Source organism: Callorhinus ursinus, unplaced genomic scaffold (assembly GCF_003265705.2).
Source record: "Callorhinus ursinus isolate GAN/ISIS: 27379988/994484 unplaced genomic scaffold, GSC_fseal_2.0 scaffold2, whole genome shotgun sequence".
NCBI lineage: Eukaryota > Metazoa > Chordata > Mammalia > Carnivora > Otariidae > Callorhinus > Callorhinus ursinus.
In genome coordinates, this window is record NW_027397064.1 from 84,665,524 (window position 1) to 84,679,343 (window position 13,820).

At 37.6% G+C, this 13,820-nt stretch overlaps 1 protein-coding gene and 1 pseudogene across 1 annotated transcript; both read right to left on the reverse strand.

The window, feature by feature from the left end:
• Positions 1-1,266: 1,266 nt before the first annotated feature.
• LOC112811032 (large ribosomal subunit protein eL32) lies at positions 1,267-1,732 on the reverse strand. The gene has a single exon (XM_025854957.2). It carries the CDS (start codon positions 1,682-1,684, stop codon positions 1,277-1,279), a length of 408 nt encoding a protein of 135 aa, XP_025710742.1. The 5' UTR covers positions 1,685-1,732; the 3' UTR covers positions 1,267-1,276.
• A 9,067-nt stretch (positions 1,733-10,799) lies between these two features.
• On the reverse strand, positions 10,800-11,205 carry LOC112811036 (cytochrome b-c1 complex subunit 10 pseudogene; annotated as a pseudogene).
• Positions 11,206-13,820: the final 2,615 nt, after the last annotated feature.

Here is a 13,820-nt window from a genome sequence, read left to right on the forward strand (position 1 = left end):
AAGAAAAGCACAGAAAACAAAACAAAACAAAACAAAAAACCAACAGACAAAACAAAAAATTAAATAAAATAACAAAATCACTTTGTGATTTTCACAAAAAGTGCTTTTCAGTGGATTGTCACAATGTTCACCTGAAATCTGGGACAACATCACCAAGACTACTGAGAGGAAAATTCCGACTCCAAAATCTGGAACAGCCAGCAGCTGTGAAGCCAAGTTTATGGGGCTTACTAGGGCAGCAGCTGGGCATGGACTGAACAAAGAGCATAATTCCAGTGCTTTGGAGAAGAGTGTGATGAAAAGCACAGCTTAATCTTCTCTTGGTGAAACAAGAAAATCATAATTTTTTTAAAAATCATTAAATGATCAGCACTTTAAATAACAATGTCATTTTTAAGGCACTCTGAAAAGTTCATGTTCTTCATCTCCCCCACACTCATTACTGTCATTCACAAATCATTGCCAAGTCAAATTTTCATTTCCCTTTGATTTTTAAACTGGGCATTGGAGTAACTTAAATAATGTTTCAATTTGTTGGGAAAATTTGATTTAAAATAGAAAAAGCAAATGAGGTCCAAGTTAACAGCATAACCTTTGGGAAAGAGGGATTAGAGGATGTGGCATTTCCTGTGTGTCCCTAACATTGGACTTTAGGGCCAAATGCTGGAAAAAAACTCTGTGAGGAGGAAGTAGACAGTCTGACAAAGATGTGTTAAAGTTTACTTTGGTTAAATTACCTCTTCAATTGTTCTTTTACATAATATTTCAGCCTTATGCTGATTATCAGAGGGGTCTTGAAAAAAATTTAAAGTATTGCCACATGATGTTAAAAATAAATCAGATTATGAATGAATAAAACCAGGGAGTATATGGCTTAAGAGCAGGAGTGGTCTAATAAATCTTGTAGAGTGGGCAAAGCTTCATAATTTCTAAATCCTGTTTATATGTCTCCTGTAATACTCCCTCCCCACCTCCAATTGTCAGGATCCTTATGTTTACTTGGAAGAATAATCAACAAAAAAAATTTGAATTTAATTCTTTCAAAGAAGTAATACAATTCAAAACAGATTTGTATGTGTGGAAATAGATTTATCCATTTTATTGAGGTGTATAAGCAGTCTCATTTTTATGAGAATCTGATGTTTGTGTATATGTGGAATGATGATTGCATGCTTCATCTGGGCATGATAAAACTTCTTTTTTTTTTTTTTTTTTTTTTTTTTTTTTTAGGTTTTATGGTTTTATTAACACAAATATGATGTGCACAACAAGCCGTCTATTCATTTTCTTCGCTGCGCAGCCTGGCGTTGGGATTGGTGACTCTGATTGCCAGCTGGGCTGCTCTTTCCACAATAGCTTTGCGGTTCTTGGAGGAGACATTGTGAGCAATCTCTGCACAGTAAGATTTGTTGCACATCAGCAGCACTTCAAGCTCCTTAACGTTGTGGACTAGGAACTTCCGGAAGCCACTGGGCAACATGTGCTTTGTTTTCTTGTTGCTCCCATAACCAATGTTGGGCATCAAGATCTGGCCCTTGAATCTTCTGCGCACCCTATTGTCAATGCCTCTGGGTTTCCGCCAGTTGCGCTTAATTTTGACATAGCGGTCTGACTGGTGCCGGATGAACTTCTTGGTCCTCTTTTTAACGATCTTGGGCTTCACCAGAGGTCTGAGGGCAGCCATGATGCCCAGTAACAGATGGCGGCCACCTCCACAGGCAGCGCCGAGAAAAAGAAGTGGGCATGATAAAACTTCTGAATATGAGCTGATAGATAATGGTAGAAACCGACAACCTGACAAGAATAACGGAAGAGGAGATTCATCCAGGACCCAGGATGTTCTCCTGTCCTAAATGTCATGTATGTAGAAGCTACTAAACAAACTAATTCCACAAGTATTACTGAATGCAGGCAAAGTGTGTTTATATATTATGAGATATATTAATCAATGTTTACATGCATGAGATGTGTGTAGGGTATGAGTTTGTGGGACGTCAATAAAAAATTATCCAACACTTGGAACTGGACAAAAGAGATCTATTGTTAATATTGATGTTCTTCATCCCAGGGGTCAAGTTTGGATGGAAATCTCAGAACAACCAAAAATCTTCATAAAGATTATGAAATTATTGCCTCAACAACTATATGGAAAACAAATCCTTATATTGAAAAGAAAACCCTGAACCAAAAGTTACAAATCACTTCCAGTTCTTCCTCTTCTTAACTATCAGAGGAAAAGGAAAGCATTAAAGGCAGGGTGGGGGGGCGTGGGGGGGCACTGATGTGTGTTTTGATAACAGACTAGCTCTCTGTGGAATTCTATAGTTGTCACTTTATGTTATTTTCTTTTATTAAAACTTGCTTTATTAAGGCCTGCTGGGACCAATATTGGTTGGACTGGCTGGTAACCTTTTCCAGGAAATGAAGCTGATTCTAAAGGGATGATGGTATAGTGGCGAGAGAAGTGAGAACAATAAGTACAGATATTGAGTGTACCAGGCTCAGGGTCATTGATTGGAAGACAAAGTGAGCCTCAATTCTAATGACTCACAAGTTGACAGAAATTTATACTCCTTATTGTATAAAGATTATCCCCATGTTAAGAAAATGAGATATAGTTCTATTCATCTTAAAACTCAGTCATTTGAAATTTTTATGCTTAATTATTTGAGTAAATGTATCATAAAAGGCAAAATTTGGGAAATTTCCTATAAGTATGTAGGTCAAAAATTTTAATGCCAATAAAAAAAAAAACACCACAAAGAATGTTTTACTAATTTTAATCAGAAATTGTTATAATTTTCTAAAGTCTTAAATTTCCCAATGACAGCACACCAAGTTGCTGGCCAAGATGATCTACACCAAAGAACTTAAAACAGTTTAAAATCTTAAAGAGGATGCATTTTATCTATAAATTTGAGCAGTAGAGGTCCCCCCAAACTAATCTCAATGTGATTTGCAATCTATCAATCAAGTAGTTTCTTTCTTCTTTCTTTCTTTCTTTCTTTCTTTCTTTCTTTCTTTCTTTCTTTCTTTCTTTCTTTCTTTCTTCTTCCTTTTTGAAGATTTTATTGGACAGAGAGAGACACAGCGAGAGAGGGAACACAAGCAGGGGGAGTGGAAGAGGGAGAAGCAAGCTTCCTCTCACGCAGGGAGCCAATGTGGGGCTCGATGTGGGGCGCGATCCCAGGACCCTGGGATCATGGCCTGAGCTGAAGGCAGACACTTAACAACTGAGCCACCCAGGCACCCCAGTCAAGGAGTTTCTAAGAGTGGCTTTACTCTGCAATGGACCAAATGACTCACTTTCACTATCATTTACTCTCTCCAAGCCCCAGTTTCTTCATATATAAAGCAAGAACAGTGACAAAACCCAATATACAAGGCTGTTACAAATATCTGATAAATTAACCTTGCCCACAAAAGTGCTCAATAAATGGCATTTCCTATGTAAATAAATACATGCAATTAATTGTGGACATGCAATGATAATATAAGTAGTAGAGTACCATATCTAAATTTTTATTTCATTAAAATGACTAAGGCATCAGTTTGCATGATCCGGGTTGATATGCATGACAGTAGCCACAGAAATGTGTTAAGAAGACTATTGTAATGGTCCAGATAAAAGATTATGAAGCACTAATTTAAGAAAGTAAAGGTTGAGAAAAAGGAAAAAATTATACCTCTGAAAGATATTAAGAATCTAAAATTGCCAAAGCTTGATCAGAGATGGTAGGACAAATGAAAGGAATAGGGAAGTCAATAGAGAATATCCAGAGTTTTGAAATGGAAAATGTTAATAGGGAAAATCTAAATACCTTAAAGGTTCTTAATGATCTGCTCCTTCCCTACCTCTCTGACCTCCTTTTACAGCATAAATAATAGAACAAAGAGAATTTTTAAAAATATAAACCAAAACACATCACTAATCTACTTAAATCACACCAATGAATCCCATTGCTTTTAAGATAAAAGTCCAAAATTTCCATATGGTCTAAGATTGTCATGACTGAGTTCCTGTGCTTGTATCTCTGAGATTATTTTATGCCTCACCCCCCGTCAATGTCTATGTCTAAATCACACAGCTCTCTTTCCATTTGGAAAACACAGCAAGCACTTTCCCAACTCAGATTTTCCCACTTGCTGTCCACCTGCCTTGAAGCTACTCTTCACATGCCTGGACAATTCTCCATCTGGCCTCACCTTAAATATTATGTCCTCAGAAAGAACTTCCTTGGCTACCCAGTTTGTTTGTTTGTTTTTCAATTGAAAGCTAATTTTTTAAATTATAGCATTGTGTTTATTTTTCTGAAAGGCATTGCTTACAATATGTTAAGTACATTTATTTATTTACTTAATTGTTTATTATATAGCACTTACAAAAATTTTCAAATGCATGAATTCAGGGACTACGTCACTTTACTTTAGCCACTGTGTAGCCTGTCAGTTATCATGGCACCAGGGCATGTAGTAGGCAGGTAATACATGTATCTCCATGAAAAGATGAATCTCCAGTAAGAAATACAGATATTTGTGCCTTGAAAAAATATCTAAATGGAAATATGGATTTGTAATCATTGCCATACAGAATGTAATTAAAACCTTTGGATAGAATGTGATGACTAAAGGAAAACAAATAGAAGGAGATGTGAACTAGGATTAATCCTGGGGCATGTCAATACTTTTATTAAAAGTTTTTTTTTCCAGTTTATAAAAGTGATACATGTTTGTTGGAAAAATAATAAAGTTTCTATTATGCACTATCTCAACTGGTCTTATAGATAGCTACTGTCAATAATTTTATAAATATCTCTGAATATGTATTTTAAGAATATGCAAACCTATAGTTTAAATAAGTAAATAGAGAAAATGACATTCACCAGAGTTTCAGGTAGATCATGATTTTTGGTCTGGAAAATACCTTTCACTTGACAACTCATTACGGAAGGTAAGACCCCCTAAGAGACTGAAAGAACTGAAGTATGAGTAAAATAAAGAAGGACTTTCAGTAAAGAAGAGGAATAATTTGTGTTTATCTCTGAGGAAATAAGAAGTTAAAAAAATTGAGGTGGGAACAAGGATGATGGCCAAAATTTTGGGGGCCCTGGACTTGCGTTTCTCTTCTACCTCCTTACAAACTTTCATAGTTAAAAAAAAAAAAAAAGACTCCGGGGTGTGTGTGTGAATTTGTGCTTCAAATCTATATTCATGCTTGGGCAGAGATAGGAAAAAAAAAAAGCATGAGAAATAGAAAATGTGGAGAGGACATTTATGTCCCAGATAATGGAATTAGATCATGGCTGAATTTTATAAAATTTCCTAGTAATAGCTGGATAATTTACATATATTTTCTTTGTTTACTTTCATAGAAGCATACTTTACTATCTGTTCTGCAAGTTCCTTTTATATTTTGTCACAAAATTCATTCCATGTTAGTAAAGGTAAATTTTATTAATCTTTTCTTAAATACCTGAATCAAGTATTTTCAATATAGATTTGCCTCTTTTCTCAAAAAACTTGTGCTAATTATGGATTTCACTGCAGTATCCCACACAATATTACATCCAACCAAAGGACGTGTGTGTGTGTGTGTGTGTGAAAAGCATGTGGCAGTGGCTCAGTCCTATGGTATATACTGGCCTTATGATAAGTCCCATCATCCACATACAACTGACCTGGCAGAAACTTTGGGCTGCTGAAGGCTTAGTTGCCAGGATAGGACCCAACTCAGCAAGTTTGGGGTGAAGTCCTACAGAGTGGTGTATATGTCTCAATCTATTAGTCAATATTTTGTGCCTTCTCCCCCATAACCAAGATGTAAGAACCAGGAAGCAAATGGTGAGAGGAAGCAAGAGGTAAGAATGGCCTACCAGAAGAATTTTTTCCCCTTTCCTCATGAATTTTGGCTCAATGAATTTGGCGGGTCTTATGCCCAAGGAAGTAATGTTTCTATGAGGGAACATGGTCATGCTTTCCATAAATTGGAATTTGAGACCATCTTCAGATGATATAGTCTTTCACAAAACTGAACCATTAGGAAGAGAAGTATTTTATTGGCCAAGAGGGTTGATCCCAATTATTAAAGGTCAATGAGTTGCTGCTATAAATTTTTGCAAGAGGACTATGTCTGAAACTCGGGAATTTATTTGGAGTACATCTTAATAGCCCCTTGCTAAATAGTTCTGGTCATTGGAAATCTGCAACAATTCAGTAGAGATAAGATCATCAAGGATTCAGATCTTATAAAAGTAAATAGCTGAGTCACACAATCAGGTAGAGAATCCATTCAGATAAACTGGGGGCAGAAGATAAGATGACCTGGAATGAGTTGAAGAAGTCGGCTATGTTATTTAATATAAATCTTGTGATCAACTATAGAAGCAGTTTCTGTAGTAGTTGTGTTTTATGGAATTAAATTGTTTATATTCTCCCTGTTTTATCCTTTGCTTATTTGGGTTTTAGAATATGATTAAATTGGCAACACTTTACCATGATATTGCAGTTAATGGGACTTCATGCATTCCCCATGTTAGGGACACAAAGTTTACTTGGATGAAGGACAAGAATGGAAGCTGAAGTGTAAGACAAGAGTGATGATTGAGAGGCAAAAGGACTGAAATTTACTGAAGATCTTTTATTTTATTCTCCAGATCCATGGTCCATTTTTCTGCCTTGTAATCTGTCCAGAGATGATAACAAATATCGATTACATCAAAGGGATTGTCAGAGAGAGAGAGCGCGCTGCTAAGTTTTGAGGTGGCCAATTAGGATAATAAACTAAACTGAAAGTAACAGCCAAGTTTTTATTCATTTACTGAGATAGTTTAAGATAAAGACCAGAAAGAAGTTGCTGGCTCCCCCAGAGTTCCATTCTCCCCCACAGAATGGCACTGGGGTGAGGGTTAGGTGAATCAATGCAGAGGGATCATTTCATTGCCAAGAGAACCTCCAATCCGAAAGGCTCCTGTCATTCTACAGACCTGGGGGAAGGGGAAAATGTTAGGAGTAGAGAAGTACTGGGTACCGAGTAAGCACGAGTAGAAGTGTCTTAAGGCCTTTGCTTGCTTCAGAGGCCTCTAAATGCAGGCACCTGAGCTAGGGATGCAGATATACGTGAGAGCATGGCTGGCTGACCAGTGGGAGTTGGCAAGGAGGAATAAGACCTTTACTGTAATTCCCGCCAGAGATTGCAATGTTACTGGCTGTGTACGAAGTCTGATATGAGGTGGGTGGCTTCTCCCCATGGGAGCCAGGAAAAGACTTTATAAGTGCCCATAGTTGGGCCTGAAAGATCATACAAAGGATTTTGGCTTTCATCTGGACCCCTCAGAGATCTCACATTCTCTAGCTTCTCATTGGATTCACCTAACAGGGATCCCAAAAGAAGAGAAAGAGGAAGGAAGGATGGTAAAGTTCAAGTATCTATTCCCTGGTAATCTCTTTCCCCACCATGAGGCACCTTAAGCCAATTGTGTTCCTGAACTGAAGGTCACAGCTCCTTTGAGGGCAATGGAGCTCTCACAACTAACTCTCTGTCCATCCAGGTTCTGGTAACTTAGAGCCTAGGTTTGGGACTAAATGAAATTTTACTAAACCTGGGGGTCTGTACCTGTGTCATGTGTTTTCCCTACACCTACACCTCATAAAGAAACCCTCTTTGTGGTGCTCCTGGGTGGCTCAGTCAGTTAGGCGTCTGCCTTCAGCTCAGGTCATGATCCCAGGGTCCTGGGATCAAGCCCCCATTGGGCTCTCCACTCAGCGGAAAGCCTGCTTCTCCCTCTCCCTCTGCTTGCCACTCTTCCTGTTTGTGCTCTCTGTCAAATAAATAAATAGAATCTTAAAAAAAAAAAAAAGAAAGGAAGGAAGAAAGAAAGAAACCTTCTTTGTATTGTTACATTTTGAATGTTTTAATTACCTTGCCTGAGACACTTGTTCATGTATATTCCTTCAATTTTCAAAAATTCAACTGTCTTTTTCCCCCCCATTTTTAAAAATAACTCTGTATTCATTGATTTATTACATAAATATTTATTCTGCACTTACTTTGGTCGGGCTTTGTTCTGGGCTCTGGAGACTATGTATGAACAATCCAGCAAACTTGAATTTACATTTAATGAGGGGAAGGAGGCGGAGAGTAAATAAATAAATATATCATATGCAAGAAGAACATAAAGAAGGCCAGAGGTAATGGTGATAGAGTTGCTGTTCTATATAGGTTAGGGAGCTATGCCCTTATCTATTATGCAGTATTTGAGCAGAGACTTGAAGGAAGTGAGGTAGTAAGAGCCTGGGAGGTAACTGGGACATCACAGCAAGTGAAATGGCTCTAAGGGGGAAAATGTGCTTGGCATGTCAGAGGAATAGCCAAGAAGTCAAAACACAGTAGTGAAACAAGCGAAGGGAAGAGTGGCTGAAAAGGCAGCTAGAGTGGTGGCTATGGGCTGGACCATGGGACAGTTGTTCTCAGCTTAGTTTGCATAAACTTAAACAACAAAACAAAACAAAAACAAAACAAAACTTCAACGAAAAAACCGAAATCAAATAAGCAAACAAACAAACAAAAAACCAATATCTAAGCCTCATCCCATACAAATTCAATCAGAATCTCTGGAATAAGACTCCAAAATTCATATATATTTTGAAAGCTTGCCAAGAAATTTTAGTGTGTAGCCAGAATTGAGACCCACAGGTAACAAGATAAAAACTATTGTATAACTTCAAAAAACTCTGGTTTTGGGGGCACCTGGGTGGCACAGTCTGTTAGGGGTCCGACTTTTGGTTTCGGCTTGGGTCATGGTCTCAGGGTCCTGAGATAGAGCCCCGAGTCAGGTTCTGTGCTTAGCACAGGGTCTGCTTAGAGTTTCTCTCTCCATCTCCCTCTGCCACCGCCCCTGCTCTCTCTCTCTCTCAAGTAAATAAATAAATCTTTAAAAAAGAAAACTTTGGCTTTTACTCTCAGAAAGACAGGAAGTCACTGAAGGGTTTTGAGGAAAGGAGAGATGTGATCTGAATTCTGTTTCAGAGGATCTCCTTGTCTGCTGTGTTCAGGATAGATTGTGCTGGAAGGTGGACAGGAAGAGGCAAAGCAAGAAAATCTACTAAGAGACAATTGCCACCCACATGCCCACGATGATGGTGAAAGTGAAAAGTGAAAAAGAGAGAAGTAGTGAGCTTCTGAGTGTATTTTAAAGGCAGAATTGCCCTAATTTGCTGCTGAGTTTGTCTGTAAAACATCAGATAAAGAGAGGACACAAGAGTATCTGCAAGGCTTTTGATCAAAGCAAATAGGATAACAAAATTCCTAAAATTACTGAAACGAGGAACATGATCAGTGCAAATTTGGATATCGAGTGGGATTTTATATTCAATTTAATACATATATTTTTTAGTTTTTTTAATTTACTTCTTTACTGAAACATCCATTTAAGTTTGAGATACCACTGAGCCTTCAAGTGAAGATTTCCAAGAGGTGATTTTATGTGCAAAAATGACATTGAGAACAGTTGACCACAGACGTAAGTCATGAAGTCTTCGGCATACAAGTAGTATGCTATTCCCTGAGCCATGATGGAACGATCTAGGAAGTGGGGGTCCACAAGAAAGCAGAGACACCTGAGGACTGAGCTCTAGGACACCCAAACGTGAGAAATCCTAGAGTTGAAGACAAGCCAGGAAAGAGAATGGGGGGTTGGTGGAGGTGGGTCAGGTCCCATGGGAAAAAGAGAACCTGCAGAAAGTGCTATCCTAGGCATGAAGTGAGGAAAGTCTTTAAAGAAAGAAGAGTAAGTAACTATGTCAAAGGCTGTCTATAAGTTACAAACAATGAGGACTTCAAAGTCTCATTAGATTTAGCAAGATAGATGGCATTGGCCACCTTGGTGAGAGCTCAGTGGTGGTATGCTATAGGCAAAAGAAATGACAGAAAAGAACTGGAGACTGCAAAACAGGCAACTGCACATTTACTCTATCAGCAGGAAGAGAAATGCCCTGACCTTAGCACAAGAGCTGTGAGGTCATGGAAGGGATTTTTTTTTTTTTTGACATGATAGATGTTACAGCATGGTTGATGGAAAAGATATATTTAAAGACTTACTCCTTTGTCATCAGTTCTGCAAATATTATTCTTAGTGTTTGTCTTTTGATATTGTTGCTGAGAGCACTGATATCTAAAGGGTAGGATAAGAAGAAGAATTAAACAAAATCTAAGAATTCATCAGCCACTACATAGAGTAAGGCAGGAGACTGCCCAAATCAAGCATCAGGAATGTATCATAGTTTAAAAAAAAGAAGAATGTAGAATAGTTTAGGAAGTCAAGTCAAGGCCAAGGTATAGAAGCTACAAGAGATTTATATTAATTGCAGAGGGATTTCATGAGACTAAGTATTTGGTAGAATTCTTACATAAATCTCTTCTCCCAGGCCACTTGGACCTTCAGGGTAGGGTGTGTGTGTGTGTGTGTGTGTGTGTGTGTGTGTGTGTACACTTGTGTGCATCTATACAAACTGAAGAGGAAACAGAAAAAAAAACCTTAGTGCTTGAAACTGGCAATATTTAATCTTTCTCTCTATAAGTAAGCTTTAATGTTCTTGGATCACTTGAAGAAGACACCAACATGTATATCTCTTTTAAGACAGACATGGTATATATTCTGAAGATCTGATATATAAAAGTAGTAAATCTTTAAAACCATTCTGCATTTTGTCATCATACAGACAACATGTAGATTTCTAAAAATAAGACAAAACCTAGGTTATGGAAGTCCTTAGCTAGAAGTTTGAAGGCTTTTACATATGCATTTTTTTTTTTCCAGAGCAAGGTTTAATGCTGTGTGCATTCAAACATGAAGGCTATTCTCAGAAACAGAGTCCTCAGTCATGCTGTCCTTTCCTTGAGGCCCATCCTGAGGGTGGGGGCTGGTCCAGGCACTGCAGGGGCTCCCACGGGAGACAGCATCAGCAGACACCAGAGGGGTCCGAGGAGAGTCAGTTCAATCGTCCTTCTTAAACTTGCCGTTGATGTAGGGCACCCAGTCCAGAATCAACCGCCAGTCCGTGGCCCACACCAGTCCCACAGTGCCCATGGCGCCCCACATGCCTGCTGTGGGCATCCAGTTTTTGGCCAGCTCACGGTAGCGCGGGCCCAGAAACCTGCTCAGCATCGCGGCGCGGTCCGCAGCTCAGGGTGACCCCGGAGGCCTCCTGGCTACACTATGCAGGCGCGGCGGCGGCAGCGCGCAGGCGCACTACATATGCATTTTAATATAAAAATGTAGTCACTTAAATGCATACTGTATCCATCACAACTCAAAGCCCTCTTAAACTACTTAATTGCAACAACTCTTCTATTGCCATCTGCCATGAAGACAGTATTCACTGAAAAAGAACCAGATGTGGTAAACAAATTAACATGTGCACCACTGTCAAATGTTGCTGTTCTACAGCGTACAAGTGACATGGCAATTAATGCCTGTGAACAGCTGGTTTTAAAGAGTATGAAAAGTGATTACTTTGCCCCCTAAATGGACAAATCCACAGATGTTTCAGGTTGTGCTCAGTTGTTGGCATTTGTAAGATATATTTTGGAAAACACTGTGAATGAAAGCATGCTGTTTTGTAAAAGTTTGTTGGATGGCATAACAGAAGAAGAAAACTTTCGGAAATATTTCAAGTGACAGCACAGACTTTAGGGTAAGTGAGATGCAGTGTGCAGTTCTTCATAGGGACTCCAGCAAATCAAAGATCAGGGGTAAAAAATAGCCTTTCTTTGCTAATGTCTTCTGGATATATTATGCTATCCACCACAATCATCTAAATGATCATGTCTTTGGAGAGATGAGAATAAATGCCATCACTTGTCGAATCTCTTCTACTTGCAGATCTTCAATGGCCATGATGGAAAAATTTAAAATCGGCTAATTAAAATGTGCTCAAGTGTTACCTTTCTTTCTTGATCAAAAATTAAACTTGGCAGACTAATTAATAATCCATTTAGTTTTACAAGGTCAGCTTCTTGGAATATCCTTTCTTTCTCACCTTTTGAATGATATAAACATTTTTGAGACAAAGAGAACTGCATCCTTAATCATTGCTGACAAAATTGGAAGCTGCCATAGAAGTTAGTAAAATTAGAAGGCAATATTAGGTTTATCTTCTGTAAAAAAAAAAAAAAAATATATATATATATATAAAACCACCCACCAGATTTATCATTCAATAATCACTTATGAACAAAATTGGAAAATATTGTATGATAACGAAATAGAGTTGAGTTTCTCAAAATAATTATATTATTTTCTTTCCAGAATCACTTTATAAATAAAAGAGGTTATTTTCCATATTTATCTTTAAATGTGAGTTCTTTATTGTTTATCAAAATAGAATCTCAGCCTTACTATTACCCAGCATCACACAACCATTTGGTTATTGACTGTATTTCAAATGCATCAGAAAATATATTCAGATTATATACATATATAGTGCTAATTTTGGAAAAAACAATTTGAGTCAACTGCTTCATGTGTCAGAGAATTATTATAATTGTGGTAGTTTAGTGGCGTAATTTCCCTCCCATGATTGTAAATTAAAGAAAGAAGAGTCCAGCATCAAAATCCAAGAGGAATGTGGGCTGTTTTCTAATTCACCAAAAACAACCAGAGTTCATAGATATAAAATCAGTCACTTTCAATCACATTCTTAGGTAATACAGATAGAAATAGTGATACATGAAGAAGCCGATTTAAAAGTACCCAAAACAAACCAGAGTCCTATCTTTCTACTCTTCTCAGCCTTCGACAACACCTGCACATTCCTAGCCACCCTGCAACTTCAGCTGCTTTCTCTTAGGATTCCAGTTTAAAAAAAAAAATCACAATGGGTCCCTTTGTATTTTATGTGTCCGAAACAAAGAATAGACATCAATTGATTGAAAAAAAAATGTGAAAGAAATGGATTAGTGGTCAAACACATCTAAATTTTTCGTTGTATCAGTATGAAAAGAAGAACTAAAATCTCTATATACCTAATACCCTTTCTTATGGACACAATAGAATAGAAAGAAGATTTACTCTTCTACTTTAAAGAACTAAAAACAAAATCTATAAAATGATGGACACCAAACCATAGGCATAGCAGGATGATAATCTCGGAGAGAAGGAAAACAAAAAGAAGGGAGCTCTTTGATGACTCCAGGATACCATGTAGACAGCATATTTAGAAATGTGAGTTGAGAGACACAGTTTAGATTTCAAGGAGGCCAAGGCAAATAGAATTGCAAGATAGAGTGTCATAGAGGACAGAGCCAAAGATGGAGGGAAAGGGAGAGGGATAGAGATCTAGAGAAATGCAGAAGTTTTCCCTTAAGGCTTCATCTGAGTCTAATCAACATATGCTAGGAAAAGAACCACTGGAAAAGAACTTACAGTACATTCTCAGAGTTTACACAGGGATAGAAACAGTTTGTTCTCATTAGACAATAGTTTATCTTGCTAGAAAGATCTTCAAATGATGTGATATTTAGTAGAATCTTAAAAAGATGTTTCAGTAATAAGGTCATATTAAAACAATAAGGTCATATTAAAACAATACTGTTCTAGATCCACCTAGCATAGCAAACTTCAAAAGGATCAAATTGCTTCCAACTAACTTAACTGCAACAGAATAAGATTTTAAAATCCATAAAGGCATACAAAAATTATAGCACCCCATTCATGAAATTCATAACTGGCATAAGAAAGAAAGAGAAGAAAAAGAAGAAGGAAAGAAAAGAAGAAAGAAAGAAGAAAGAAAGAAAGAAGAAAGAAAGAAAGAAAGAAAGAAAG